At 37.5% G+C, this 27,249-nt stretch overlaps 1 protein-coding gene across 1 annotated transcript; it reads left to right on the forward strand.

Moving 5' to 3' along the window:
- LOC106090204 (mitochondrial uncoupling protein Bmcp) lies at nt 1-26,376 on the forward strand. Its single transcript, XM_013256320.2, has 5 exons — nt 1-260; nt 1,329-1,476; nt 24,525-24,944; nt 25,007-25,169; nt 25,239-26,376. The coding sequence occupies exons 1-5, from the start codon at nt 185-187 to the stop codon at nt 25,353-25,355; spliced, it is 924 nt and encodes a 307-aa protein (XP_013111774.1). The 5' UTR covers nt 1-184; the 3' UTR covers nt 25,356-26,376.
- The last annotated feature ends 873 nt before the right edge of the window (nt 26,377-27,249 follow it).

The following is a 27,249-nucleotide window of genomic DNA, read 5'->3' on the forward strand; positions in this document are numbered from 1 at the left end:
AATGGAAAATGTCAAATAAAATAAGAATAACAAGAACAACAACAAAAATTTAATTCGCAGCAACACACGTAATTTAATATAAACGCAAAAATCTGAATTAAATATATAGTACAAAAACACACATTATAAAGTGTACTAAACACCGAAATATATACAACACAAAGACCAAAGAAACCTACTCAGAATGAAACAAGAAATGGGCGATAAAAGTATTAAACCTTTTGTATACGGTGGCGTAGCATCCATAATTGCAGAATTTGGTAAGTTTTTGAATAAAATAAAACATTTTGCGGGAGTGCTTTGAAATTGGAAATGACGCAACAATACCATAAAATGACTAAAGAGTAATCTGTTCGGTGGATTTGGATGTACAAATGCCCAAACCTTGGAAATAAAAAGCGGGTATGATAGGAAAATCCCCATGCATTTGCTTCTATGTTTGGAATTGTTGGTGCGGCAATAACAGAGAGGAGGATGGTGTATGTAGTTGCATAGTGGCTCATTTAAGTTTTTGCTTGGGGACCAAAACAAATATTTTTGATTTAACAAAACAATCAATAGTTTATTCTTGCCAACAACAAAAAAAAAACTATTCACATTGGGGCTTAAAGAATTAGCTAAGTTTGAATTGATTTGAAGAGGACAGACGTTCAATAAATTGAAATCACATAAGACATACCTATATAGACGAGTAAGTTTTTTTAGGTGCGACATGACAATCCAATAGATTGATTTGTTCGAATTTTATTACCGCCAGGAGCATTCAAAGGTAGCCAATAACAAACATTATTGTTATTCCAATCTCGAAAAATGTGCGTTATTGAACAATGTTTTGCGAAGATGTTACCAATATAAGCAACCAAAGACCAAGATCAATCACTCTTCTATATAGTATAGATCAATCACTCTTCTATATAGTATAGTATCAGGCATCCAGTTATATCTGAATTACTAATAATAGCCCACAGTGCATAGAGCTAACATGTGAGTGCCAGTCGTAGATGTCTCGTGTTATTATTGTTCTTATCACCTATTTTTTTTTTTTTGCCCCGTAATGTTCGTCATGATTTATTGTAGCCGGGGAACTGGGGTCTTCTTGTTGTTTGTTTTTGTCTGTCTTTAATAGAATGTACATTTAAATTTGTTTACATATAATAAACATGAACGTTTATACCTACTATAATAGGTTATTATTTGTATTTTTGCACAGAAGTGGAATATACTCTCCCTTAGATTTGTAATACATGTTCATTTATGTATGTGTGCGTGTGTGTGTGTGGGATAAGTACTTTCTCATTTTGCATGTTATTTTTCTTACTAAATTTCAGGCACATTTCCAATAGACACCACAAAGACGCGCCTACAAATTCAGGGTCAAAAAATTGATAACACATTCTCCCAATTACGTTACCGTGGTATGACAGATGCCTTCATAAAAATTAGCCGTGAAGAAGGTCTGAGGGCATTATATTCGGGGTAAGTAAACAAAACTTTCATTTATAGCGGCGGTGCAAATCGAAAATTTGAAATTCTTGAAAAGAACAAAATAATAGGTCTGTTCGGGTACTTTTCCAGTAAAAACTTGGCAGCAAAAATTCGCAGGAGAGTAAGAGCCATTTTACTCTCTTTAAAAAATTTGCAAGCAAAAATACGCGAACGACTTCCAGTGAAAATTTGCAGAAAAACAGCTGGTTTTTGTTTTGGTTTGTTTTTTATTTGCTTGCTTGGAAAACAATTTTTTTTAAATAAAAAATGCTGGCGATATTTGTGGTATATTTTCTTTAAATAAACATCAATTTTTTGTCCCGAGAGTAAAAAGGCTGAAAGGGGAGCCATTTGTATATCCGTGATCTTCGTGTCGGTGGACAGCCATCACAAATTACCGTGCAATCCCATGACAGCCGGTTGTACGTACCGTATTGGCCCAATGGAGTCATTCATTGGCCCGATAGAGTATTTCAGTGTACAACAACAACAACCGTGCATCATTTATGGCACCAAGTCGCGCAAAGTGCTGGTTCCAGACATAATTTCTACACTTATGCTAAAGAATCTAGATCTGCCTGGAGTCAATTACCTTACAACTGTCCTCAGCCGGCTACGGACACTTTGTTATCATTGAAGATATCTGTATCCGTTCACAATTGGCAGACTAATTTGTACTAAGTTTTTCTAATCCCACTGGGCGTCACTTATTCAACTGCCCAGGTAGACCCACTAAATCTCATGGCAGCATCTTCCCTCCTTAACAAATTCAAAGGAATGGTGTTTTGTGTATTTTCCAAACGGTGGCAGCCGGTTGGTTATACGTACCCGATTGACCGATGAAGTGTACAACACACTGCTACAACAGAAACAGTCGCGGACAATGAGCGTTATCGAGAGTGAGCGGCCGAATGGCTCCGGCTTTTGCATAAATACTGAGTGCCTACCATACTCGAATTGACAAAGAGAGTTATTGACGCCTTTTAATAATCATTGGCCATAACATTGTTGCGGCGATCGTTCCTATGACCTTTCTCACGGTTACAACAACAACAACCAACATATGGGCCATGACAGCTGGTTTTATGTACCGGATTGACCCGATATGGTCTTTAAAGGTCAGGGGCTACTCCCTCAGGTTACGTAGTTTGTCGTCTTTTGTCCAGGGAAAGACACATCCTGCGAAGTAAAAGACACGGAATAATTATTAGCAACACATAGATTGGGATTTTCAACTTCGACCTTTGTGATTTTCATCGTTATCATGAGAGACTGAGAACTAATAGCCCCGTCCAGAAGTTCCGTATAGTGGAATGCTCCTTAGAAAAAAGTAGTAACTGCAATCGCAGTCACGGGCAATCAACGGTATTGAGTGGAGAGTATGTAATGGTTGACAAGTTTCTTATAATCCTATGCTAGCCAGTTGAACGTACTGGTTTGACCCCCTCAATATACATGTCCGTCCTTTTTTCGTCATGGGAGACCCACATCCCGCAGTGCTTTCTCCGACTTCTTCCGTGCGGCAATATATGGAACAGCAGCACCCTAATATTAGCATCACACAGATTGGAACTTTGAGCCCCACTCTGTGCGGTGTTCTTCGTTATGATAAGAAGCTTAGCTGGGAGCGACCGGGCGTTGTTGTAGCCACATTTGCATGTGGAGTTAGCGATCCTCGTCAAGCTCTTATAGGCGAGCAAGTTCCGCCGCGGGAACATGATGACCATTGGTTATTTAAAGGCGCCAATAGGTTGCCTTGTCGTATCGAGCATCATAGGCACTCAGTTTTTAAGCAAGAGCCGGTGCCACCCAGCCTCTTACTGAGACTCCACTCGACTCCGCTGATTGTCAGCGACTGTGACGATTCTCTTACAACACATTGCGTTATAATCTTTCGTATGACTCGTGAGACACTCTTCTAGGTTATCATTGGGCAATCCATTGCCTGTGCGGAAGTTTAAGCAACACTTCTTGGCGATTATTACGCAACTCATTGCGTTATACTCGTGCAGAAGATTTGTTTATTAATCACCTGAGTTAACTTTTCTCGATTGTTTTTATTTTCAAGCCTGTTGCGTTTAGGACTTGTATTGAATTATGTTATTCGATGTTTTTTTTTAAGTGGACAACATCTACAAAACAAAACAGAATTATCACTTGGCTTATATGACGATTGCTGCTTATATGACGAGTAATACAAAAATTTTTTTGAGTTTTTTTTTTTTTGATGAACAACTAATCTTGATAATCGTTTGTAGATTTTCTGAGCGATAAACGCGCAAGCCTTTCAGAGCAATATTTTATAAATATTCCAAAACACTTATTTATTACTCGTCCAGGCGAGTAATACCCAACTCTTCTAAAAGAGTATTTTATTAATCCTCCAAAATACTCATTAATTACTCTCCCACACGATACTTGCGCGATTCCAAAAATTCCCCCCAAGTGGGCATATTAGCCGATTAAGGCTATATTGAGCTCAAATGAAAAGGCTATATTGGACTCAAAAGTTGGCAGAGATTACGAATATAACATTAAAATGTATGTACAAGTATCTAGGTGTCGCTTTACCTCCTAAAATCACCTCAAGTAGGTTAATTGGAATTGGAAATGCATATGATATCCAATTGTGGGGCCAAGTGTTTGGGGGTCGCCACACCTCCAAAATACCGCCAATTACGACATATTTACCGAACATGGCAATATGGGGCTCAAATGAAAGATATTTTGGTGTAAAGCACGAATGTTTTTGCACTCTTATAGCAACCTAAAAACAAAATATGGTGGTATCCATAGTTCGGGTGAGGTGCCTAGGGATCCCATCCCCAAAACCTGCCAAATGGATTTATAGAACATTTGAGTCGCATGAATGAAAGGAATTTATATTGGGTTGCCCAAAGCAGCCGTTTGGGCTATCCCGGCACGGGATGTGAGCACCACAAAGGCTGTAACATTGAAGTTCGATCTGCGTGGTGTTCATTGCTGTCACGAGAAACTTAGCTGCGAGCTACCAGGCGTGTCCACAGGTTGCGGATAGTGGAATGCTCCATAGAGAGTTGCTGCAACGGTAGTTGCAGACAATCAGCGGTATCGAGCGGAGAGTCTTAGTGATAGGCCGGGCGGCACCGGCTCTTGCACAATCGCTGAGTGCCTATGATGCTCGATATGACAAGGCGGGTTATTGGCGCCTTCAAATAACCAATGGCAATCCTGTTCCAGCGACGGCCAGTTCTTTGAACCGGTACGAGCTTGGTCCACCCCTTCCCCAAAAACTCCCAAACAGGACTTATTTACGGACCATGATAATACTTAAATAAAAGGTATTTGAGTGTAGAATAAAAATCTGATATCCAAATGTGGGACCAAGTGTTTGGGGGGGTCGCCACTCCCCAAATACATACCGAACAGAGGACCAATTTACGGCCATAGCAATATGGGGCTCAAAAAAAAGGTCTTAGGGAGTAAAGCACGAATCTGATATCAATATTCGGGAAAAAGTGTCTATGGGGCCAACCCACACCTTTAACACAACCCAAATAGGAATTATTTGCTGACCACAGCAATATGATGCTCAAATGAGAGGTATTTTAGAGTAGAACACGATTCTGATATATATTGGGTTGCCCAAAAATTAATTGCGGATTTTTAAAAGAAAGTAAATGCATTTTTTATAAAGCTTAGAATGAACTTTAATCAAATACATTTTTTTACACTCTTTTTCTAAAGCAAGCTAAAAGTAACAGCTGATAACTGACAGAAGAAAGAATGCAATTACAGAGTCACAAGCTGTGAAAAAATTTGTCAACGCCGACTATATGAAAAATCCGCAATTACTTTTTGGGCAACCCAATAGTACCATCAAGTGGATTGTTGCCGTTTTTATTTTGTACACGATATATAGCTTTCAGCGGTGGAAATGTTCAGAGCGTTGCATATACCATCAAAAATACATTCTTTATATATTGAGCTAGAGCTCTGAAATTTGAGATACACCAACGCCTTAGAGGTATTTATCGGGCGTCTAGAAGCTTGTTTATTGTATTATGGTGGCTTTTAAAATTTGTAAACTTAAACAATTTGCAGTCCACTGCAATGCCATCTCGAATACCAGCCAACGGGGTAGGTGGCGAAGCGGGCCAAGTGTATGCTAGTTTGAGAATAAAAAAAGAATCTGATAATAATTGACGGTCTTACCAAAAGCCACATAGATTTGTTTTATATTCTGATTACAAGCTTTATCGGGTTATTAACCGAATTAGGGCATACTTGGCGAAGATGTTAAGTCATAACAGTTGGACTGAAAATTGTTATGACTTAATAACAAGTAAAACCAGTTAGAAAAGGCAAAAGTCGGACGGATGCGACTATATAATACCATGTACCACCGAGTCTACGTACTACTTTTAATATATAGAACTAATCTCCACATCTAGTCAGACTTTAATTTTGCATACCTATTGAAATATCGAATAGAACCTTGTAAGATTTTTTAACGATTACGATTGTTAATCGACCACTTGTGGCTTATAATTGCATAATAAACAAATACAGCGACATTTTCAAAGCAGAGTCTGAATGTTGAGTCGCTGGACGGCACCAATTAGAACAACAAATTCGCAGGAGGGCACAAAGGTTACTAACCTTTTTAATCTCGGACCTTAGATCCATTGTGTTCGTCTTAAAAAAGGAAAGAAATGAAAAAGAAGACGAAGAATACAGCAACACGAAAAAAGTAAAAGTTGGCCGGGCCGAATCTTTAAAGCCCACCACCATGCATTCTTCTACAAAATTCCACATATGAACTTAGTTTAAGGGCATATGTGTACTTTACGCAAACAATTTCTGCCACATAATCATCATCAAAAAATTGAATCTTATTTCAGCTAAATCGGATAAGATGGCCTCCATGGGAAGATGTCAATTCGGGAGATTGGTTTATTTGAGAGCTATTTCAGGTTGTAAACCTATTTGAACAATTCGTAGCGAGGTTGTTGGAAGTCATATTAAACCAATACGAGCAAAATTTTAGCCACCTCAGTCAATAAGAAGCATGTGTGAAAAATTTTTAGCGGCTAGCTAACGAGCCGCTATTGTGATTTCCACAGACGGACGGATAAGGCTACATCGACATGGAGTGTCAAAACAATAAAGAACATATATACTTTATGGAGTCGCTGATTTCGAGGTTTAACAAACGGAATGAGTACATTAATATACCCCCCATCCAATGGTGGTGGATATTCGTTTTGAAATAAGTCGAAAAATCGAAAAGTCGACTTATCGTCCCAACCTGAGACGAGTAATACAAAAAAAGTTTTGTATTACTCGTCAAATTTTCGTCTTACTATTTACCAATCGTCATACAAGCCATGTGATAATTCTGTTTGGTGTTGTGAAAGTTGTCCTCTCAAAGTGTTTCGCGGCTCATACGGAAGAACAAATGTGTAAAAATCTTCCAGAAGATTGTTTTATTCATCGCGGAGACGAACGCTCTTCCAAAATTATGACAAATGTTTGTAGGGAAACGTCATATAAACAAAGTGAGAATTCTGTTTGGTATTGTGAAAGTTGTCCACTCACAACATAATTCAATACAAATCCTAAACGCACCAGACATGAACTTAAAAACAGTCGCGGAAAGCTAACTCAGGCGATTTATACACAAATCTTCTGGACGATCATAACGCAATGCTTTGCGTAACAATCGCCGCGAAGAGTCGCTAAAATTTCGGCACACGAAATGGATTGTCCAATGATATCCTAGAATAGTGTTTCATGACTTATACGGACGATTAAGACGCAATAAAATGTAAAAGAATTGTCGCGAAGGGTTTCTAAAACTTCCGCACACGCAATTGATTGCCCAATGATATCCCAGAAGAATGTTTCGCGACTCATACGGAAGAATAATTGCGCCAAAATCTTCCAGAAGATTGTTTTATTCATCGCAGAGACGAACGCTCTTTCAAAATGATGAAAAATGTTTGCAGGGCATATACATTTACACGTATAAGTAAATAAGTATGAACATTGAGGTTGAGATCCCTGGTTTTAAATTCTAAAGAAATGATCGTCCTGGTATAAGGGGGGTATATATGTATCCAACAAATTTAAACATAAGGTAGCGTTTCGTACTTCCGTTTTGGGAAAATGGGAATATCTTTTCTTGGAATTTTACTCAAGGTAAGGTATTTTTTGGTGTTGTTTACCAGGCCCCTGTTGGTGATCTTGATGCCTTTGAGGAGCTTCATTCTAATCTTCTTTTGAATTATCCTACTGTTATCATTGTGGGAGATTTTAATTGCGATTTGTTTAACACTAATCAAGCTTTTATTTGACTACGTTCCATATGCACCAGATTGGGCTTCTTTGCTGCGCATAATTCCAGACAAACACATTTTGATCATCACTGATGGGCTTTTTCTTGGTTAGTGATATAACTAATGTTAGTTCTTCAAACCAGGCTCAATGTCCATCTCTTTCACACCATGCTCTTGTTTTTGCCTCTCTTGATATTAGCATGAGTCCTTTTGAAAAGTTTTTTGAATACCATGATTCCAACAACATTAATTGGTGTGGTTTTTTTCTATGTTCGTCTAATTTCTGACGATTTTACATTTCTAGTCCAGGATGAAGTATTTCTCTAGGCTGTTTGGAAATGTGGGTTCTAGTGAGTTTTGGCGCATTCTTAGAGATAGTGGGTGTATTGGCAGTGATAATTTGAATTATAATGGTGATGTTCACGGCATTAACCATTTTTTTGCCTCTGGTGTACCGTCTTTACATTCGACTCATTTTACAACTTTGGTGATGGGGTTTCTTTTTCTTCTACTTATTGTGCTGATGTTCTGTTGACAAGATTAAATCCTATTCCATTGATACTGAAGGAGTCTCAGCAAAATTTCTTAAACTTACAGAGGCTAGAATATCCGTCTATGAAACTGAACGCCTGGGTTCGAATCCTGGCGAGACCATCAGAAAAAAATTTCCAGCTGTGGTTTTCCCCTGGCAACATTTGTGAGGTACTATTCCATGTAAAACTTCTCTGCAAAGAGGTGTCGCACTGCGTCACGCCGTTTGGACTCGGCTATAAAAAGGAGACCCCTTATCATTGAGCTTAAACTTGAATCGGACTGCACTCATTGATAAGTGAGAAATTTGCCCCTGTTCCTTAGTGGAATGTTCTTGGGCAAAATTTGCATTTGCTCCCATATGTTTGGGATTATATTGTAGATTTGTTTAAGGCAATTTTGACAACATCTGTTTTTCCCAGGGCTAGGAAAATTGCATGTGTAGTGCAAGGACCTGAAACCCATTTCGATACTTCCGGTTCTGTCGAAGATTTTTGAGCACATTTTAAAGGACCAAATTCGTTCTGTTCTTAGGCAAAATATTTTTGATTCACTGTATGCCTTCCGTGTTGGCCATAGTACAACGTCTTTGCCCGTACATCATACTGAATCTATTAGAGGTAAACTGGATTTAATGAAGTCGTGTGTGCTTGTTTCATTAGATTTATACAAGGCATTTAATTCTATACGTCACGGTACTATGGTTGAGAAACCCACAATTGAGTTTAATTTTCAAGTTTTCGGCTTATAGGCTAATTTGTTCATATATGACTAATAGATTGCAGTTTGTTGAAATGGACAGAAAAAGATCTAGTATTCTTTCTTTGACTTCAGGGGCACCCCAAGGATCGGTCCTGGGACCCCTTCTTTTTATTTTGTTTATTAACGACATTCTTGATTCTAGCTTGTGCAATATTTTTATACCCTACACCACTACTGTGGTACAGAGTATTATAACTTAGTGAGTTAGTGTGTAACACCCAAAAGGAAGAGAGATAGACCCATTGATAAGTAAACAGATCGACTCAGACACACTTTCTGATTCGATTAAGTTATGTCCGTCTGTCCATGTTAATTTGTGTACAATGTACAGGTCGCAATTTTCATCCGATCATCTTCAAATTTGGCACAGGCATGTTTTTCGGCCTAAAAACGAAGCCTATTGAAATTGGAAAAAATTGGTTCAGATTTGGATATAGCTCCCATATATATGTTCGTCCGATTTGCAGTAATAATGCAATAAAATGGTCATTTGTTAACCGATTCTCTCGAAATTTGGCAGGAAGGATTTTCTTATGACTCGACATAACTGGTGAATTTCATAGAAATCGTGCGAGATTTATATATAGCTCCCATATATGTATTTCATCCGATTTTAACTTATAAGTTCACTGCAAGCGCATTAATGACCGATTTTGCCAAAATTGTGCACAACTCTTTCCTCGATGCCTACCACAATGTCTAAGAAGTCAAAATCGGTACACATTTAGATGAAGCTCCCATATATATGTTGGTCAGATTTTGGCTAATATGCAATAATGTTGTCATTTGTCAGCCGTATTTATTACAGTTTGAATATACTTGCTCGAAATTTGATACGAATTGTTTAATAACCTATCTGAAAACATCCGCCGAGGTCCATTCGTTCAAATTGGTTCAGAAATATATATAGCTCCCACTTTGTACCTATAGTATAGGTGTAGCGTATTATAAAGTCGCCCGACTTTTGCATTTCCTTACTTGTTTTATTTGCCAATGATGTGTTCCTTCTTTTTATCGGGATAACTGCCGTGAAGTGGAGGATAGAAAAAATTTGATACTGGATCAGGCTTTCTTTAGGTCATGTCGCAGCTCCCTTTTTGTTAGTCCATTTAAAACGAAGCCCATTTCTTTTGGTTCATATGAACCTGTTTTCAATATAAGTTTGGGTCAGGCGAATGTGCAATTTGCAGAGCAGCATAGGTATTTAGGTGTTCTTTTAGATAGAACTCAAAGTTTCAGGCCTCACATTGATTCCACTCATTCTAAATTTTACTGCATTTTAAGAAGATTGTACTCGGTTAGCGCTTTTTTGCCACCCTGGTCATGCGGTCTTAATGCCCCAAATTTTGTTTGCCCTGGAAGTTGTGACTGACACTGTTGATTACATTGTTGTTGTTATAACCACATTTTCATGTGGAGGTAGCGAACCTCGTGAAGCTCCTATAGGTGAGCAAGCTTGTACCGGTTTAAAGAACCGATCGCCATTGTATATTTAAAGGCGTCAATAACTCGAGTTGTCATATCGAGCATCATAGGCACACATACTATGGAAGAGCCGGTGCCACCCGACCTCTCACTGAGACTCTCCGCTCGATTAAATTTTGAATACTATTTTCATTTTTGTAGATTGAAGAATTCTATATTCCTTTTATAAAGTTGTTAGAAGTGATGAGTCACTTCCCCTTTGTAGCATTTTCAATTTGTCACGAGTAGAAACCCGAGTAAGGGGCCTCCCTTTTATAGCCGAGTCCGAATGGCGTGCCGCAGTGTGACGCCCCTTTGGAGAGAAGTTTTACATGGCATAGTACCTCACAAATGTTGCCAGCATTAGCAGGGGAAAACCACCGCTGAAATTTTTTTTCTGATGGCCAGGATGCGAACCCAGGTGTTCAGCGTCATAGGCGGACATGCTAACCTCTGCGCTAAGGTGGCTTACACTTAGGCTAATTATACTGTGTAATGCGAATTTTAGACCGAGTAGGCTTAGTATTACTAAATTTGTTACAAATAAATAACAAAAGCAAACATCTATTAGAAAATCTTCTTCAAATCCCAAAGAATACCCGTTGTCTTAGACCAAAAAAAACAAAAAACACACACAACACACTGCAACAACAACAACAAACATACTTTTTTTTTATCAAAATTAAATAACGGACAAAGGTAATAACGATAACAAAAAAAACAACAAAAAAATTGACCAAATCATGACCAATTGTTTGAATTGCGGCGTTTATGGGTCCAAAAGTTAATGACACCTACTCAGCGCACAGTGGGAGAAAATCGAAAAAAACTAATAAAAAATATGCTGTGTGAGAGCGGGTAGAGATATCTCTTAGAAATTTGGAATGGTTAGAGCTGAGGTGTTAGCGAGTTCGTGTGCTAATTTTAAGGTCCGGGCGCCTCTTGGCGGCCCCTGAAGTTGGTCACCTCGGTACTCCGAAAAATTGTTAGGGCTGCCACACCATCATTTTTGGTCCGATTTTCAAATTTTTTTTCTGCATAGTGCTCAAAATTCCCTACAAAAAGTCCGCAATATTTCCACTGGTTTTGGAGATATTCAACTTTTAATTTGTTGCAATTTTAACCGAGATCTGCTTTGTATTTTTTAATTTGCGAAGGCATTTGTTATTCAATTTTAAACATGATTTGGATTTGTGACAAAATTTACAACAACTTTGCCGCAATAATGGTACACATCTGCTTATTCAGTTCAAATTTATTCAGTTTGGAAATCAAAAAATGTGGAAAAATATTTAGTTTTTGCATTTTTTGGTTAAAAAAGTACTTTCCTTGATTAGTCTTTATTGGGAAAACTTGCTTCAATACCTTAATTTTTCTTTCTTGTTTGCGAAGAGGATATATAGTAGATGCTTGTTTAGACAAATTTAAACAAGATATGTTAACTTAAACTTCAAAATAGGTAATTTTTTATAAAAAAAAATTGGAAAAACCCCTCGCGTACAAAAGTATCCAAACCTCAGATCCAACAATTGGGCACATGTTTATTTACTCCATATGTTCTCTAAACCCATGCAAAAAATATTTTGCACCTTCCAATATTAGTAGCCTCCACAGCAAATTTACGAAAAAAATGCCGATTTTGAACCCATCTTTGCCCAAAAGGGGTATTTAGGGAATTTTTGTAAAAAAATCGGGCCGAAATTATTTTTACTTTTTTAAGGACAATTTTATCTGCAAAATTCAAAAAGAACTACTTTGCTACGTTTTTTTCTTTTTTAATAACTTACCACAAATTTTCGGAAAAAAAATCAGGAATATATTATAAATTTCGCGATTTTTAAAAATAACGCATTTAATATGTCGCAAAGACTTTTTTTACACTATAATACTTTTACATCAGAACCTGAACGAACGAGTTCAAAAATTTAAAATGTTTATGAAAATAATTGAGGCACTCTAACAAATAACGGGACAATAAACAACAGTTAATAATACACGTAGATAAAAAATATTGAGGATTAATGAAGAACCGCACTTTATTTTATCCGACAGTGTATATATCGTCCGATTTTCACTCCTAGAGCCACTTCAAGCGCATTAATTGATCAGTCTTCCCAAAATTTGGAACAACGCTTTCTTTGACGACTATTACAAGAAGTTTGATCGAAAACGGTTCAGATTTAGATAAAGCTCCCTTATATATGTTCGTCCGATTTTTAATGATTACTTATGACTCTTAGGATTACTGGTGAATTTAATAGAAATCGGTTCAGATTTAGATATAGCTGCCATATATGTATTTCGCCCGATTTTCACTTCTAGAACCACTGCTAGCGCATTTACTGTCCAATCTTGCCAAATTTTTGAACAACGCTCCTCGACGACTACCACAATATCTGAGACGTTTGGTCGAAATCGGTTCAAATTTAAAAATAACTCCCATATATATGTTCGTCAGATTTTGGATAGTTTGCAATAATATTGGCATTTGTCAACCGCAGTTATTACAGTTCAGACAAATTTGCTCGAAATTTGATACAGATTGTTTCAAAACCCATCTGAAAACATCCGCCGAGGTCCATCAAAATTGGTTCAGAATTAGATGTAGCTACCACTTTGTACTTACAGGGTAGTTGCAGGCCACCGCTCGACTTTCGCTTTTCCTTACTGAGTTTTTTTACTAGTTTCAATCGTCCACGAATCCAAATTTCATTAGATAAACTCTTTTTTAATTGGCAGAATTTTTCCAAGAAAGTTCTTGGGTATTTTTCTACCCATTCGTCGTTAATGGGTTATGTCAGTCTACCCATATTCAACAGATAGTCGAAATCACGATAGGGTTCAAACGAATGAGGCCATCTGCATGAAATTTTTTCATAGATACTTCTTATAGATGTAGGTCATTAGCCGCTGCAAATGGATCATTTGGTCCAGATAGATTTTAGTTTATAATACTAAACAATTTAAAAATACTTAAAAATAGTTTGGTAGTACGTTTCTGAATACGGACTTTCAAACTGTTCGAAAACTGAGCTTATTCAGAAAACAGGTGCAAGTTTTTAAAATTTGTATACCCTATACCACTACTGTCGTACAAGGAAGCGAGATAGACCACTTAACAAGCAAACCGATCGACTCAGAATCACTTTCTCTGAAAGCTTGGGAGGAGGCAAGAGTGGTATTTATACCCAAGCCCGGCAAGGCCTACAGACATATAAGCCTTACGTCCTTTCTACTCTAAACCATGGAACGTATTGTGAATACCATTAAAAAGAGTATAACATCCAGCGAACTGCTCAAATACAAACAACATGCCTATGTCAAGGGAAGTCGGTGGAGACTGCCACGCACGAGGTTGTGCATGAAATAGTAGAATCCTTTGATACCAAGACGTACACATTCGCGGTTTGCATTGACATCGAGGGGGCTTTAAACAATGTACGGACCGACACACTGATCCAATCCTTAGTCCAGTACCGGGTGGACACAGTCCTTAGAGACCGGATAAACCATATGCTAAGGAACAGGTGGATAAATTGTGTGTCCCATGGCATAAATATAAGTAAGAAAGTGGCACAGGGCACGCCGCAGAGGCCCATTTTATCGCCACCATTTTGGGTGACCACCATAAATGACCTATTACGGATGCAGACTGAAGACGTCTGCTATGCAGACGATATTTTAGTTCTTCTTAGGTGTAGGGATCCGAACCAGCCATGCAGAAGGGCCGAAAGGGTCTTGCAAATGACATATGACTGGGCTAGAGCCAGAATTTTCAATGTTAACTCAGAGAATGCTGAAATCTGCCTATTCACGAGGAAGACGAAGGTGGGCCAATTTGACGCACCACGTTTCCTCAATAAAACGATTTCGATATCTGACAAGGTCAAATACTTAGGAGTGATGTTGAATCGGAAACTTAATTGGAAGTGTCACATTCATGATCGTACTGAGAAGGCTCACAGATGTAGACGGGCCAATACTTACTTACGCCTCAATAGTTTGGTGAACTGCTAAGTGTGAGGCAGCCATTGCGGCTAAGGCGATGGGAGAATAGATTAAGGATGGGAGCAGCTCATACCATAGCGGTATAATCGAGGCGATGATAGGAAACCTGGAAGGAAGAGAAGAGGTTTCCGATCGGATACCTGAGACGACACTTGAAGTCGAGTGTGAGGCACTGCTGCTAGCGCCAAAGTCTTGGATTGACGGAACCCTAGTATTGTCGTCTGTACGATTAAGGAACAGGTGGATAAATTGTGTGTCCCATGGCATAAATATAAGTAAGAAAGTGGCACAGGGCACGCCGCAGAGGCCCATTTTATCGCCACCATTTTGGGTGACCACCATAAATGACCTATTACGGATGCAGACTGAAGACGTCTGCTATGCAGACGATATTTTAGTTCTTCTTAGGTGTAGGGATCCGAACCAGCCATGCAGAAGGGCCGAAAGGGTCTTGCAAATGACATATGACTGGGCTAGAGCCAGAATTTTCAATGTTAACTCAGAGAATGCTGAAATCTGCCTATTCACGAGGAAGACGAAGGTGGGCCAATTTGACGCACCACGTTTCCTCAATAAAACGATTTCGATATCTGACAAGGTCAAATACTTAGGAGTGATGTTGAATCGGAAACTTAATTGGAAGTGTCACATTCATGATCGTACTGAGAAGGCTCACAGATGTAGACGGGCCAATACTTACTTACGCCTCAATAGTTTGGTGAACTGCTAAGTGTGAGGCAGCCATTGCGGCTAAGGCGATGGGAGAATAGATTAAGGATGGGAGCAGCTCATACCATAGCGGTATAATCGAGGCGATGATAGGAAACCTGGAAGGAAGAGAAGAGGTTTCCGATCGGATACCTGAGACGACACTTGAAGTCGAGTGTGAGGCACTGCTGCTAGCGCCAAAGTCTTGGATTGACGGAACCCTAGTATTGTCGTCTGTACGATTATGTTACACGGACGGATCAAAGCTAGGAGACAGAGTGGGCCTTGGCGTCTACATTGAGAACCCAGGGACTGAGATCTGGTTTAGACTGCCTGGCCATAATACGGTCCTGCAGGCGGAGATCCAGGCGATCACGGAATGCGTGAGGTGGTGTGATGCTTACGCGACGACGTGGAGTTAGCGAAGTAACTGGGAATGAGAAAGCAGACGGCAGTGAATGCCAGAGACTTGCTTTCTGGAATTACTGCTCTAGGGCATTTCCCTGACGCATCCCTTCTACAGATGACCTTGGATTTTGATGCGTTGATCTTAATGCCCCCTTTTTTTATAAAAGTTGTTGATAAATTTGAGGTGTGAGCCAGCTATGTTCATTACCTAAATCGACGAAAAATGGTGCGAGTAAGTCGTACAGTCAACAGCGTAAAGGATGGTTTGTGAATGTTGATGGTTATGAGGAAAGTTATAAAGCAGTAAATTAAATAGAAATGGTGCCAGTACGCTATCCTGCTGTACTCCACTTTCCACCACCCCTGATGTTGAAAACGCATCCTGAATTTGAACTACAAAGGTACGGTATGCCAAAAAATTTTGATCAAATAAGGATCGATGCCAGTTTCAACCATTTTGCACAAGATTCCATTGTGACTTGCAGAATCAAACACTTTCTCTTTTACGGTGCAACGTTGTTCTCTGAGGTTCTAGGTGATGTCAGTGTGGAATTTCAAGAGCGCATTTCAAGAGTAGAATGAAATTTCCTGAAACCAAATTGGTAATGATTGGTAATCAGATATTGAGACAAAAACAAAATAATCTTAAATTGTTTCCTTTAAATTTTTCAAAAAGTTTGTCAATGTTAGCATGGATATTAGACAGAATTCATTGACTGCTTTGCTGTCTGAATTTTTATTAATCGGTATAATTTTCGCCATTTCCCAAGCCGGGGGAGAATAACCGGCATTTACGCAGGCACTCAAAAAGCTTCAATGTGGAATGAGGTAGCTTACGTAATATGAAATTCGAAAATCCGACGAGACGACTTGATTTTTTATTTTTAATCTTACAGATAATGTTTTGTATTCTTTCGGAATTCGAAAAATGGAAATCATCCGGGTTTCCAACTGTACTAAAGTTATCGCTGAAAGTGGTAATGCCTTGGAAGAGAGGCTGTACAGTCTGACACTCTGGTTTCAAAGTCAACGACGGGATTTTCAGGCATACTCTCCCGAAATGATGTGGAGTAAAACGCTTGAAAGTGTTCAGATATATCATTCTTATTGAATATTAAGTAATTGTTGCGGGTAATATTATTGCACAAGGACTTATTCTTTCCAATTATATTGTACACTTCTTTAAAAGCCGTTGGTCCAGGTTTGATGTTTTCTATTCTCTTGTTGAAATCATGGTCGTGATCCAGATTAAAAAGCTCCTCAGTAATTATTTTTAATAGTTGTATTTGCTTTGACAACATCTAGTATTCGGGACTTTGCCTATTTCCTGTTCTATGGAAAATTTTTTAAGTCTTTTTACAATTGGTATTTGATTCGGAAAACTTTCTTAATTTTTTTCTGAAACCCAAAATTTTTCAATGTTTCAAAACTTTTTTTTTTGCCAATGTGATTGATAAGGAGTTGTTGAAGTCGCTTATGATATTATCTATTTCACTGATATCAAGATTCCTGTTTACCTTGAGGAGGCAGTATCTACATCATTCCGAAAATTTACCCAGTTAGTTTTTTTGCACAACCGAGCAGATAAAGAACATGGAGAAAGTTGGGAACCACAACTTTGAGAAAGTCAGTAACTTTATCTACCTCGGCACCGCCGTAACCGAAACGAATGACACCACTTTTGAGATAAAGCGAAGAATAATACTGGCAAACAGATGCTACTTTGGACTAAGTAAGCAGTTTAGAAACAAGGCCACCTCTCGACAGACGAAGACTACACTTAACAAGACACTGATACTACCCGTGCTGTTATATGGTTCTGAAGCATGGGTACTTGTGAAAGCAAATGAGGCAATGCTTGGAGTATTTGAGAGAAAGATTCTTCGTAAAATATATGGACCAGTTTGCATTAACGGAGAATATAGGAGACGTATGAACCACGAGCTGTATGAGCTGTATGACGACGATAGCATAGTTACACGCATCAAAATACAACGGCTGCGTTGGCCTGGTCATGTTGTCAGAATGGATGAAGAAGCTCCAGCAAAGAGGTCTTTTGAAGGCAAACATGGTGGTACACGCAAACCGGGAAGACCAAAAGCCCGATGGAAAGATCAAGTTGTGGGAGACACCTCGAAACTTGGTGTCAGAGATTTTAGAATAAGCGCAGAAGATCGAGGCGCTTGGAACGCTATTCTACGTTCGGCTAGTGGAAGAAATATTCTGTCATAGCCAATTAAAGGTAAAATTTTTTCATATGAAGTGTATAAATGGGGTGCCTTTGTAATTAGCCCAGTACAATTTAGTTTCAATTCCAGCTTCAATGGGAAATGGTCGGAAAATGTTTGTAGGCTTGAAATCCTGTAATTCGTGTTTATCATGTCCATGAGGTTGGGGCTTATAAAAGTTGAATTGAAACCGAGGTACGATGATACAACTCTGTTGTAGTCAATGTCGCTTCTTATTATAATGGCCACGCCAAGATGGGAGCCATCGTATGTAAAGTTATAACTGCTGAATTTCAGATTTCTACATCTTTTTAAATGACATTTCTGTATTAGCCCAATATCTGTCTTGTTATTTGTCAGACTGTTGTAAAGGGTAATGGATCATTGGATTTGACCTTCTTAAGCAGACGCAAGAATTTGGCCTTTGCTTCTGACCGTAGCATATTTTGGTATTCAGCGAGAAATATATTTGTTTCTCGTTCAATAGTCAATTCCTCAGGCTGTAAGAAAAGGTTGGCAATTTTATGCAACTGCTGAATAATTGATGATTTATTTTGTTGTTGACCCTAATGGAAATGGTCCGCATAAGTAGTCCCAGGTGAAATTAAAGACATGTTTATTGCTCTACCTACATTGTTTTGAGCGATGACGTTTGATTTAATGACGCTGTTAATTCTTTCTCGACGAGCAGCTATGCATTATGCATGTAACTTGGGTAGCCCTTCCAATTAGCTGGATGACCGGTCTCCTTACAATCCACCAGGTTGGTGTTGTTTGTCGCATTTAACACAGTTATACGCAGAGTTGCAGTTACGCGATATCCGCGATATGCCGTAATTCGGCCCCAGTAGTGGAATTCAGTAAAGTGTTTTAACGATAATCGACATCGTTAAAATCAGCTGAGATGGACAGATGGACAATTATTTGATGTTTACTTTAACGAAATAATAAAGATAAATATTTACGATGGCTTTAGAGTATTTTTCTTTTGTTTTTTTTTTTCTCTTAAAACATTTCGGATATGTGTGTGTACAATCAATCAATAAGCGTGGTATCGTGTGTTGCTTAATATGAAAAAACTGTCCGCAAAAGTTGTATACGAATAAATTTGTATTGAAAGTACTTTTCCTAAAAAATTGTGTACACTTTATTTAGATTTATGATGTTTTTAAATTAATAAAAGAAGAATTTCAGACCATGAGAAGAATTATTTAGTATTTTTGTCGATTCCTCTTTTTCGTGTTTTTGGTTAGACTTGCCAAAGAGAAAAAATAGATAACGATTTCTGTTAACGAGTAATTCGCGAAAAACATAATTGTTAGTGCAAACGATTATTTTGTCCACATATTTAACTAAACGATATTCGTTATAAGGACTGTTCGCGTACTTTTCCAGTAAAAATTTGCAGGAGAGTAAGAGCCAATTTACCCTCTTTAAAAAATTTGCAAACAAAAGTACGCGAACGACTTCCAGTAAAAATTTGCAGAAAAACAGCCGATTTTTGTTTTGGTTGTTTTTTATTTGCTTGCTTGGAAAACATTTTTTTTTAAATAAAAAATGCTGCCGATACTTTGAGGTATTTTCCTTAGATAAACATCAATTTATTCACCCAAAAGTGAAAAGGCTAGAAGGAAAGCCATTTGTATATCCTTGATCTCCGTGCCGCTAGACAGGCATCACAAATTACCATGCAATCCCATGGCAGCCGGTTCTACGTATCGCATTGGCCCGATGGGGGAGTCTTTCAGTGTACAACACACTGGTACAACAACAACAACCGTGCACGAAGCTACGAATGTCATACGTGGCGCCAAGGCGCTAGTCCAAGACAGAATCTCTACACTGATGCTGAAGAATCTGTATCCGCCTGGAGTCGATTATCTTACAACTGTCCTCAGCCTATCTTAACACTATTATAGTACCCGATGTTTGGAAGATGGACAGTCTGATACCGCTACTGAAACCTGAAAAGGACACGAGAAAGGGGGAGTCGTACAGACCGATCTCCCATCTCTCATCAGTAGCCAAGACGCATGAGGGGCTAGTCCTCCCGCTCCTCTCGTTGGACAATTTCCCTTCGCCGAGCATCAGCACGCATTTCGAAGGCTGCATAGGACTACAACAGCTTACATGCCATCACGATATACAAAAGTACACTTGTTGTGCTGACAAAGATACCTTGGACTAACCATCTAATGCTTTTGGATATTGTGGTTAGATAAATTGCTACCACCACTGATGTGAGGCTAAGGAAGCTTTCTGTTTGGTCATGTGGCGGCTATGAACACTTTGTTATCATTGAAGATATCTATCCGTTCACAATTGGCAGACCAATTTGCACGGTGCATCACTTGTTTAACTGCCCACCGAGACACACTCAATCCCATGGCAGCATCTTCCGCCCTTAAGAAATTCAAAGGAACGGTGTTGGTTTCATCGTAGCTCTCCGATGAGGATGATTCCATCAAAACACTTAAGAACCCAATAATTGCTCTTTTCTTGATATCTGGAAGGATACAATGTTTAAATTTTTCAAGATTTTCTAAAAAATTCCGCAAATTTTGCACTTACCTTCTAATGTAGAACACGCGACTTGAGGTAAAATTACAACTTCATTTGTCGAGTTTTCTGTACCTGAACACTAGCTGCTGCCATGAACCATCATTAAAAGTAAATAAAAATTAAACAAATTTAATAATTACCAATAAACAATATTTAAATTTTTTACTAACCTCTGCCTTTTTGGTCCATTTTGGTGTTAGCTTCTGTATTTTTATGTAACGGCTGCTTTTCATAAAACAGCTGTTCAAAGTTCCAAATTTCTGCAGGTAAAAAAAATTCCCATTAGAAATTTTCGCAGGTTCTCTATTTTCTAACAGCTATAAGTTACAGAATTGCGGTACAGGCTTATTTAGAACATCTGTCGTCAGGATTGCCATGATATGTTTTTCACAAATAAGTGTTGCCAACCGCAAAAATTCTCTATTGTGAATGCAAAATAAAATTAAAACCAATTATAAAATTGCGTGTACAAATCTTAACACATTTTGTTTGACTTCTATGCCCACACGGGTTTGCAATCCTCATATTTATATGAGGAAAAAAGTGTAAATTATTGCAAAATTTACAAATAAAATATGGAAACAAGTATGGAAATAGAAGTCAAACAAAATTTATTAAGATTTGTGCACGCAATTTTGTAAATAATTGGTCAGGATGCACTTATAAGGTGAGGTCATGCGAATAGTTGTGTACAATTCTTTTATTTTTGGTTTGATGTTGCAATTAATCTAGATGTCAAAAGCTTGTTAACACAGTTTTTTTTATGATATTAAAACGATGTTTTATTTGATCCGATATTCTACACCAGAGAACTGCAACGATTATGATTGCGTAGGCTTGATCATCTGTTTTGAAAAACGAGTAAAACCAATCATGTGCACAATCTATTCAACTCGGTCAAAACGCAACCAAAATGTTGTGATTCAAAAACGAATTGATTGAAGTACTTGGTTCCAATCGGACAACTCACATGCTTGTTTTGGTTAGAGGCCTGATTTTGCTAAACAGGACGCTCATTTATGATTTTTTCTGTTTGTTGTATTTGATTTGATTTGTTCAAAGTGCAAATGGACAAGTCTGATTGGAATCAAGCTACATAAACTGCTCTTCACTTCAATTAAGTAACACAGGTTTAGAAAACAAAAAAAAAACTTTAATTTAGTTTTATGGCTTAATTCCAACATAAGAAATTTAATTTCATTAAATTAACTAGCTTATATGCATTCATTAACAATGCATAAAAGCTTCTTTAGAATTTTTACGATGGTGGACCACTCGATATCCATTGTTTTCATGCCTAACACCAAATCAATTATCTTACGGTCTTTTTGATAATGGAATGTCACGACTAAAAAATTTCGCTTAACATATTGTCCGTCCACATGTCGATGGTGTCTGATTACTGGGCCGTCAGATCTAATGTTGTGGGCCAAAATGCTCCACACAAAACTCCGACCTTTGTGTTGGCCAGAGTCTAGTTTCCACTTTCAACATTTTCAGCCATTTCAAACAAAAAATAATTTTTTTTTTATTATTTTAAGTGCACGTGCACCAAAATGGATGAATGTGCGGAGAACAATCAGTTATCCTGAACAAACTCGAATGGAAACAAAAAATTCATTAAAGTTCATTCAATTCAAGATAGCTTGTTCGATCATCCCTTGTTACTGAATGAAATGATCGAGTACGAACATTCATGTTTGATTACCTCATCGGTGATTCGAACAGAATGTTCGCCACGTGCAAATACGAAAGCAATCACTCACCGCTCATTCACAAACAAAAGGATGAACATAAATCGAATCGCTGAACAAGTGTGCTTGAAAATGTTGCTACTCGCTGCAGTTCTCCGTTCCACACATAAGCAACAAAACAGTGTTATAATGATGAAGATACAACTTTACAAAACATTTGAAGAAGAGAAATTGTAAAACAACGTTTATTCCTAAGAACACTTTGACATTTGTATTTACGGCATTTACCAATCAAGGTAGTTTCCTTGGGCGTAGATTTTTTGTTGTTGTGAATGACGTAGTACCATGACAAGGCTGGTACTACGTTCTTTTTTACGCAAAAATTTCCGAAAATCGTTCTTTCGATGGTATGACAAGGTTGATTTTTTGGGGTTTCTTTGGCCAAAATGTTGCCATTTACATATAAAAAAATAATATGGCATCAAACAATTTATCATCTGCTTACGAGCATGTGTGCACACAAATGTGAGTGTATGGATCGTACTGAAATTCATGTACACATAGCCCATAAAGTCTGCGTTCATGTGACAATTTCTTTTTTAATGATTAAAAAACAACATAAAAAAAATAAATAAAGTTAAGTTTTGTTGTGTATGTTGTTTCTTTATATTTCTTAAATTAGAAGACAAAAACAAAAATACAAGTTTGCTTTTGCATTTTTGTTCTAACGGTACTTTTATCTCGTAAGAAAAAATTATGACAACCAAAAAGTCTGCGTTAACTTTGTTTATTTCGAAAGTACCGTTACTTTTTATGATGCTTGTTCTTATTTTTGATCAGTTTCAGTTCATTATCATAACAAGTGATAGTTACATATGTTTTTTTTTTAAATTAATAAATTTCGAAACATGGAAACTAAAGGAAAGGAAATATGCATATCTGAAAGAAAAATAATTATTAAATTGTGGAAAGAAGGACAAAGCTTTAGGAATATTGGTGGAACAGTTGGAAGAACGTATTCTTCTGTCCAGCGCGTAATTAATAATTACAAAGAAACCGGCATCATAACTTCAATGCCTCGGCCTGGGCGTCCAAATAAACTATCCGTTGGAGAAGAGCGCAAAGTGATTAATATGGCAAGCAACAACCCTCGTATAACATCAACCAAAATTGTTGAAAATATTAAAACAATGTTTGAAAAAAGCATCTGTGCCGAAACTGCCAGAAAAATATTACATAGAGCTGGATTTCATGGAAGAGTTGCTCGAAGGAAGCCGTATATTTCAGTCATAAACAGACAAAAGAGGATTGCATTCGCTAATACTTTCATCAATAAGCCTCCTGAATTCTGGAAACAAATTATTTTCTCCGACGAGAGCAAATTCTGTATTTTTGGCATTAAAGGTCGGCAAATAGTGTGGCGCAAGTCCGGAACTGAGCTGGAAAAACAAAATTTAGTTGGAACGGTGAAGCACGATGGTGGTGGAGTTATGGTGTGGGGGTGTATGGCTGCTAGTGGAGTGGGTCATTTAGAATTTATTGAGTCCAAAATGGATAAATGGGGTTATCTCAATATTTTGAAAAAAAAAATTTAAACCAAGTGCTGCTAAACTAGGGTTAGCAACGACATTTTGGTTCCAACAAGATAACAATCCAATGGAGTTTCAACGCGAAAACCGAATATAGTACCGGCCTATAATTGGTTTTAATTTTATTTCGCCATTCATCATAGATTTCTGCGAGTGGCCACACTTATTTATGAAAAATATTTAATGGCACTCCTGACAACAGATGTTCTACATAAGCCTGCACTTTCATGCGAACAGCTGAGTACAATTTTTTTTACTTTTGTTTTGACAGCTGTGATTTTTTTCTAAAATCTTACTAAAATGTTCTATTTGATCCGATATTCCACACATAAGTAAAAAAACAGTGTTATAATGATGAAAATGCAAATTCAAAGCACATTTGGAGAAGAAAAATTATAAAATGAAGTTTATTTCTAAAAACACTTTCACATTTCAATTAACGGCGTTTTGGGTAAATTTTTTGTTGTTGTGCTATTGACGCTGCCTCTTAATTGTACCATGCCTGCACTGGTAATTTATCCAGAACTTCGTCGTCCTGGATAGATGTAATTTTCATACAAATTTCATTGCACTGCTCTATATAGTACTAAATTAAAACACAGCTAATGTCAACAAACAGCCGCAACAACAACAGCAAGAAAATTGTGTAATTAGTCAGTATGCCCGGTATGCTCAGTATGGTGTTTATAAAAAATTGTTGTCAAAAATTTTTTTTTACAATTTTATCGTTTTGTTTTTCTTAATTTCTTTTCAACTTTTTTCCAGAATTTGGCCTGCGGTCTTAAGACAAGCTACCTATGGCACCATTAAATTTGGAACGTATTATACTTTAAAAAGCATAGCGAATGAAAATGGTCTCCTTGTTGACCCAGACACGGGGACAGAACGTGTTTGGGGCAATATACTATGTGCCGCTGCAGCTGGAGCCATATCATCCGCCATAGCAAATCCCACGGATGTACTAAAAGTTCGAATGCAGGTACATGGAAAAGGTTCACAGCACCAGAGTTTATGGGCATGTTTTCATGAAATCTATAAATATGAAGGAGTGCGGGGTTTATGGCGTGGCGTGGGACCCACAGCACAAAGAGCAGTGGTTATAGCGTCAGTAGAATTACCGGTATATGATTTTTGTAAATTACAGCTAATGGGCATGTTTGGTGATCATGTGGCAAATCATTTTGTGTAAGTGTTGAAATAAGCACTAATTTACAAAAGATTCCTATCAAAACTTGGTTTATTTTTAGCTCGAGTTTTATAGCAAGTTTGGGTAGTGCCATTGCCTCTACACCCATTGATGTCATACGAACCCGCCTAATGAATCAAAGACATGTTACCATTGTCAATGGCATGGTAACAACAGCGGCCACACAAAAAATCTATACTGGCAGCATAGATTGCGCGTTGCAGGTAATTCTTGGCAGATTGGAATTTATGTAATGAAGTTGGAGATAGACAAAATTTAATTTCATTTTGCAGACGGTGCGTAATGAAGGTTTGCTGGCTCTGTACAAAGGTTTCATACCCACCTGGGTGAGAATGGGTCCCTGGAATGTCATATTCTTTATAACCTATGAACAACTAAAGAAATACTAAAGATCTCATGGATGCGCCTACATTGGGACAAACTACAAAATGTCTTAAATTTTGGTACAATCTTAAGGCAGAAGCTTTAATTCTAAAATATTTTAAACTACACACCCATACCCATTCGCCTCATTACAAAAAACACATTTAGACAAAAAAAAAAGCTCCATCAACCATACTTCTCATCCAAAGTCTTCTCATTGGTGGCATAAACCAAAAAAGAATAAAAATTGTTCATTTAGTTTAAGTAGGACGAAAAAGCTCAGCAGTTTTTGATATGAAAAAGAAACTGAAAACAATTATGAATGGCCATAAAGAAAATTCTCTTTGAAACAACAAAATTCCAAATTCTATTAAATTAAAAAAAAAAACAATTTTATTAAAAAGATGCATTTAATTTTAAAATTTTTTGAAAACAAACATTTTTTTGTGGTTTAAAATTCATGATTGTTTTATTACACAGATTAATTCTTAATGCTTTTGTTTTGCTACAGCTTTTATATTTTCGTATAAGTATGGCTTCAAGAACCTTAACCCTTAGATTTGTTATACAATGTAATGGTTAAAGTTCCTGACAAAACATTTTTAACCAAGTCGATATTGCGAAAATCTCTTTTTATGTTTTTCTTATTTTAGCTTAATCTATCTTGCTATATACATTAGTTGTTATGTATATTTTAAATAAGTATTATTGACAATGACCTTTGTTACTTTGGAGCTAGGAGCTTTCAATGATTTTTCTGCCTTTACTTTAAAAAGAAAAAAGTATTTCCTTGTATTGATTTTCTCACATGCATTTGTTCTGAAAGAGTGAATCATTTATTTGATCGCATTTGTTTCATTTTGTCAAAGACACCACATGATTTAAAAAAAAAACTCATTTTTATTAGAACTTAAAGTTGTTGCTTTATCATAGTTATACTTGTATATATATAGCTAAAAAGAACTGTTGAAGAAAAAAACCAAAAAATTTGAAATCTCCTGCTAAGTCTAAAGCAAGAAAAGGTAATAAAAAGGAAAATTATTTTAATACTTTATTTTTTTATTTAATGTTGAGAATCCACACTAAAATTCACATATAACAAATAAGTAGCTAATCTGCCCTAATGGAAAGAAGAGAAAAACGGCCCCTGCAATCGAATTATCGGTAAATAAGTCCGGTATGGGGGTGAGGTGGACCGTCATGTATCAGATTCGTTCTCTAGTCTCAAATACCGTTAATTTGAACTCCATATTGTCATTATTGGTTTGTATTTCCATTTAGCGGGCTTTGGATGTGGGGGCCGCGCCACCTCCAAGGCCCGCATCCCACCCTAGATAAGGATGCCAAATTTCTGTTTTTGAGTTATTATAAACTTTGCGTAAATTTCGCGTAAATCGCCCCACCCATCTCCGAGATCTGGAGTTTTTGAAAATAAGATAAAGGGGTAGTCCGCCCATTATAGTTTGGATGTTATATCTACTTAATTCTCTTGGTTTTGGTGGTTGATTGGAGTAGCCAAACCCTTTGCCCCGAAAGTGGTTATCAGATTCATACTCTATTCCCAAAAATCACATTTGAGCTACATATTGCTTTAGTTGGTATATATGTGTGGTTTAGGGGGAGCTTAGGAGAGGCGTCCCTGAAACACTTGGCCATAAATCCAATTTGAGCCCCTTATTGTCATAAGCCACAAATATGGCCACTTCAAAGGGTATCTAGGGTTGGGCAGCCACCCACGCACTTAGCCCGAAAAATATCAGCATCTTGCTCTACTCGCAAATTTATTTTATTTGAGCCTCAATAGCCATTGGTTTAGGATGAGGCGACCGCCAAAACTTGGTCTCAAAATTTAATATCAAATTCGTCTTATTCTATCAAATACCTAATATTTATTGCCATAGTAGGCAAACATGGCCGGTT

This window comes from Stomoxys calcitrans, chromosome 1 (genome assembly GCF_963082655.1).
Source record: "Stomoxys calcitrans chromosome 1, idStoCalc2.1, whole genome shotgun sequence".
In the NCBI taxonomy this organism is placed as follows: Eukaryota; Metazoa; Arthropoda; class Insecta; order Diptera; family Muscidae; genus Stomoxys; species Stomoxys calcitrans.

Excerpts from the sequence above, each read along its gene's own strand:
- LOC106090204 (XM_013256320.2), top strand. The coding sequence starts at position 185 with ATGAAACAAGAAATGGGCGATAAAAGTATTAAACCTTTTGTATACGGT. Across the intron at positions 261-1,328 it reads ATCCATAATTGCAGAATTTG|GCACATTTCCAATAGACACC; the intron begins GTAAGTTTTTGA and ends ACTAAATTTCAG. Across the intron at positions 1,477-24,524 it reads CTGAGGGCATTATATTCGGG|AATTTGGCCTGCGGTCTTAA; the intron begins GTAAGTAAACAA and ends ACTTTTTTCCAG.